Source organism: Arachis ipaensis, chromosome B07 (assembly GCF_000816755.2).
Source record: "Arachis ipaensis cultivar K30076 chromosome B07, Araip1.1, whole genome shotgun sequence".
Classification (NCBI taxonomy): Eukaryota; Viridiplantae; Streptophyta; class Magnoliopsida; order Fabales; family Fabaceae; genus Arachis; species Arachis ipaensis.
Window position 1 is genome coordinate 44,465,689 of NC_029791.2, and position 4,545 is coordinate 44,470,233.

Sequence of the window (4,545 nt, forward strand, 5' to 3'; positions counted from 1 at the left end):
CAGTCGAATTCTCTACTACTGAGCTATGGACCCTTGTGAAGAGGAGAAAAGAAGTGGTGGGGATCTTGTGGGGTCCACAGATCCTGTGGGGTCAAGGACTTAACATCCCTGCTCCAATTAGGTGTGTAAAACGCCCTTGCTGTGCAATCCTGGCGTTTAACGCCAGACTGCTGCCTGTTTTTGGCGTTAAACACCCAAAAGTAGCCTGTTTCTGGCGTTTAACGCCAGGTAGATGCTTGTTTCTGGCGTTAAACGCCAGCTTGCACTACAAAAAAAAAGGCCTATGGCCACAGTAAAAAATCGTGACCATAGCTAGTAAAAAGGGTGACCATAGATCTATGGTCACGGTTTTGGACCTATGGTCACGGTTTTTTACCGTGGCCTATTCTCTCGTGGCCATAGGTCTATGGTCACGGTTTTTTGAGCTATGGTCACGGTTTTTATGGTCACGGTTTCAATTTTCAAAATCTGACACTTTAGGCCACGTTTTTTTACCGTGACCATAGGTTAATCTATTTTACCGTGACCATAGCCTCTATGGTCACCCCTCCTTAAAACCGTGACCATAGATAAGGCTATGGTCACGGTTTTCACGGTGGCCATAGCCTCTATGGTCACCCTTCATTTAAACCGTGACCATAGCCCTATCTATGGTCATGGTTTTAACCGTGGCCATAGCCTCTATGGTCACCCCACCTAAAACCGTGACCATAGCCCTATCTATGGTCACGGTTTTTCACCGTGTCTATAGACTCTATGGTCACCCTCCTTAAAACCGTGACCATAGCCTATCTATGGTCACGGTTTTTCACCGTGGCCATAGCCTCTATGGTCACTCCTCCTTAAAACCGTGACCATAGCCCTATCTATGGTTACGGTTTTTCACTGTGGCCATAGCCTCTATGGTCACCCCTCATTAAAACTGTGACCATAACCTACTTTATTTTATGAGATTTATTTTTTTAAAGCATAATAATCACATCCCAAATTTATGATAATCCCAAAATAAATCTAAAAATGAGAAACTTAAAAAATCTAAATCATAAAATTTATATTATAAACTGAATATGTTTTTAGTCCAAACAACACAAATAAAAATACAGTGTAATTTATTCATTACATGTAAAATACATAACACATCAAATATATATATATATGAGACCCATCTCATCTCATATTACTATGGAAAATGTTTTCTTCATATCATCCCCACTGTGTTCAGCACTTTGTTTAGCACATCGCTCAGCTAGCCTCAAAACTAAATTTGGCATCCCCACTGTGTTCAGCATATCCAATGCTTTCCTATGAGCACTCTGCAGAATCATTTAGTGTTAGCATTGCTAGAAATGAAATCTAAAGCAACATTTTAAATTTAGCTTTTCACCAAAGAAGGGATAGAAGTTACACTTGTTCAGAACCAACTTATTAGTCACAAATGAAATTTTGAAGAAAATGAACTATTTCTTCAAAGAGTGCTATGTAAACAACAGTTTTGACAACTATATATAACTATACAAAAAGTAAATGAGATGTCTGTTTCAAATTTGTTATGCCGTTCTATTAAACATCTTTCAAAAACTAGTTGTTTTCGTGAAAGTTCAAAAAATATACTAATACATATAATCTAACATTCATAACAGATAATAAAAAACGGAGATTATAGCTAAATATAAACAATAGTTTTAATCTAAGTGTTTGTTGATCCTATCTTTCATATCTTTCTAGCCATGGATCAGGTATATCATCATCGTATTAAATGTATGAAAGGAAGGCAAGGGAAGAATGAAAATACCTTCAAGCGTTTCCTTTGCCCATGTATTGATGAAAGGGTGGTTTCCCCAAGTGCAGTAGAATTCTGCAGCTCAAGCTTTGAGTTTCGAACCGATTGCATAGCTTGTGCCGCCTCGTCAAAGATCCTCAAAACATGGCTGGAATCCCCATTCTGCCACATCAAATTAATTGATAAAAGGTTAGAAAAAATTATAACTTACAAGTCTATACAAAAATTTAACAATCAAAGATGATAATTTTAAAAAGAAAGCTCAGCTCAAAGGTTCAAGTGTTTCTAGTAACATTTGAGTGAAAACCATTTATCAGAAAAAGCATTTCAGCAAGTTATTGTCCTATAAATAAGTGTTTAATTTCAGATGATAATGCATTGTGCAATATCATAGTGGATTACTGTACCATATAAAAAGAGAGGGCATTCAATTGTCTTGTCCTGTTCAGTATGATAACCCTTGTAAACGACTTTTGCTCTACCAAAACCTGTCAAATTAAAATGAAGTATCACGAGACAAACTAACATTTTGCAAGGCAGTTTTCCTAGGATAATTAATATGAGTAGCTACAAGGCACTTGTCTCTAACATGCACTCTCTAATCATCATTACATTTAATTTTATTCATTCAAAACTTAAGGCTATATGGCCACTTTGATTTGCACAAATTTCCATCACGTATGCTCATAGGAACTTGATTTTAGGCAAGCTTCAACTCAATGCAAACTAATATTATACAACTACTAATAGAAGTGGCGGTAATTAAATAGTATGTAGCATATATAATTAACAAGCTAAGGTGGCATTATTGATTAATTAAAATTGTAAAATGAAGTTTATTATTTCTCAGTAAAAGGAGGCAGAAAGCGTTCTAAGTCTAACATAAGAATCATAAAAAGCTCATGCCAAATTTTGCGAACTGAGAACAAAAGATTCAGAATTTTAGTGGGATGAAATAGAATGAATCAATTTCATTATGAACCATTCCATTACAAAATTTAACCATTCAAACCGTAATAGAGGGGACCTTAGTTTGGACTCATTTTATGTTTTTATTCCTTTTTAAACTGTCAATCACAGCATATCCCGATGAAGCATACATTGAAGGTGAAATTTATAAGACTAAAAATAAAATTTAACCATGCACTCTCTAATCTTTTACTGCCAATCACAGTAAAAGAATTCACACACTTGGTCCTTATTAAGTCATTAAAAATTCAAAGTTCAAAGCACATGCATCATTAAAACAACCTGGCAATATGCTTTAAGTTGTAAATTTAATTTAATTTCTTTTTAATTTAATTTAACCCACCTATATCAAAATTTTCTCTGCTTCTGCAGCTGCTTTTGGGTTAAGTGGTAGGCCCAGTACTGGAGCTAGCACACTATGTAGAACAAATGGACCTAGAAGAAGAAGAGCAGTAAATCAAAAAGTGAGGAAGCTGGAAAACTTTTGCATCAAATTGTGTAATTGTGTACTAACGATTTAAATTGAAGGCAATAATTTCAACAAAATCATTAATAAAATAGCTAAATGATAACAAAATCAATAACTCTTGTCTTATTGTCAAAATTGGACCACCAAATTTTTCAAACTCGGAACTTAAATCCAAAACCACTGTTAAGTGACTAAAGTATTCAGTACTTTGATGAATCTGATATTAATTGTAGAACTCCATTTTATTGTAGGATCTAAGATGTGATAAGTATGCAATGAACAAGAAGCAAAATAGTAAAAAGTTAGCAACCTGCCTTAAGACTACAGAGGTTGGCAATGTCATGAGGTGAGTCAAGGAGGAAATGGCGGAAGGAAGTTCTTCCAGAGAGACCCTTTCCTTGAAGACGCAGCGACGGCGAGCTCGAGAAATGACAGGTATGAACGGCGGCACCCAAGAATTCCGGCGGCGACGACAACCCCCTTTCTCTCCCTCAATCGTGTTCTATCTCATCACTCCTCTTCCTCTCGCGTACAGTGGCAGTAGCATTGACCAAGGTTTGGTGGTGGAGACACCCAAAACGGCGGTGAAACACGGCGGCTATGAAAGCTCGGCGACGGTGGTAGGGCGCGGCGTAGGCGGCGGGACAGCTCCATCGCGACCTCTGTCTCCCTCTCATGCGTCGTCCTCTCTTCGCGTCAGGTTCTCTCTCGACTCATCCACTGCGAGCCTCTCCCTTCTCGTGCAACGATGGCAACGGCGACGGCGGTGAGGTCTCAACCGGCGCCATTCCTTCCTCCTCCCTCTCTTCCTTTCTCCCTCATCGCCTTCAAGCTTCCCCTGTTTCTCGTTTCTTCCCCCTTTCTTTTCTTCTGTATATGTGTATTCGTAGGTTTAGGGTACAAATGGGGAAATTTGGAGATATTAGGGTTTTTATTAGAAATTTTAGGATTAGAGAAAAATATATACAAGTAATATAATAATTTTATAAAATATTTGAGATAAAATAATAATTCAGAAATTAAATATAATACTATAAAGATTGCTTTTAAAATGCACAAAATTTTATTTATCAAGATATTATTGAGTTCAAATAATTATTTTTAATTTAAATTATAAAGTAAACATACTAACTACATTTTATAAAATATGGTTAAATTCAAAATATCAATTACCTAAATTAAATTATATGACCTTTCATTATTTTTCTATTTAATTATTCTTAATAAATTAATCTCTAACTCTAAAAACTCAATTTAATAAATAAACCATAATTTATTCATAATAGAAATTTCTTAAATTTAATTATATAACACTTCCATTATTAAG

At 35.9% G+C, this 4,545-nt stretch overlaps 1 protein-coding gene across 1 annotated transcript; it reads right to left on the reverse strand.

Annotated features, from left to right (window-relative positions):
* On the reverse strand, positions 1,034-3,872 carry LOC110265044 (membrin-11-like). The gene is made up of 4 exons (XM_021107796.1): positions 3,792-3,872; positions 2,188-2,268; positions 1,793-1,942; positions 1,034-1,313 (listed from the first exon to the last, which is right to left on the reverse strand). The coding sequence occupies exons 1-4, from the start codon at positions 3,870-3,872 to the stop codon at positions 1,173-1,175; spliced, it is 453 nt and encodes a 150-aa protein (XP_020963455.1). The 3' UTR covers positions 1,034-1,172.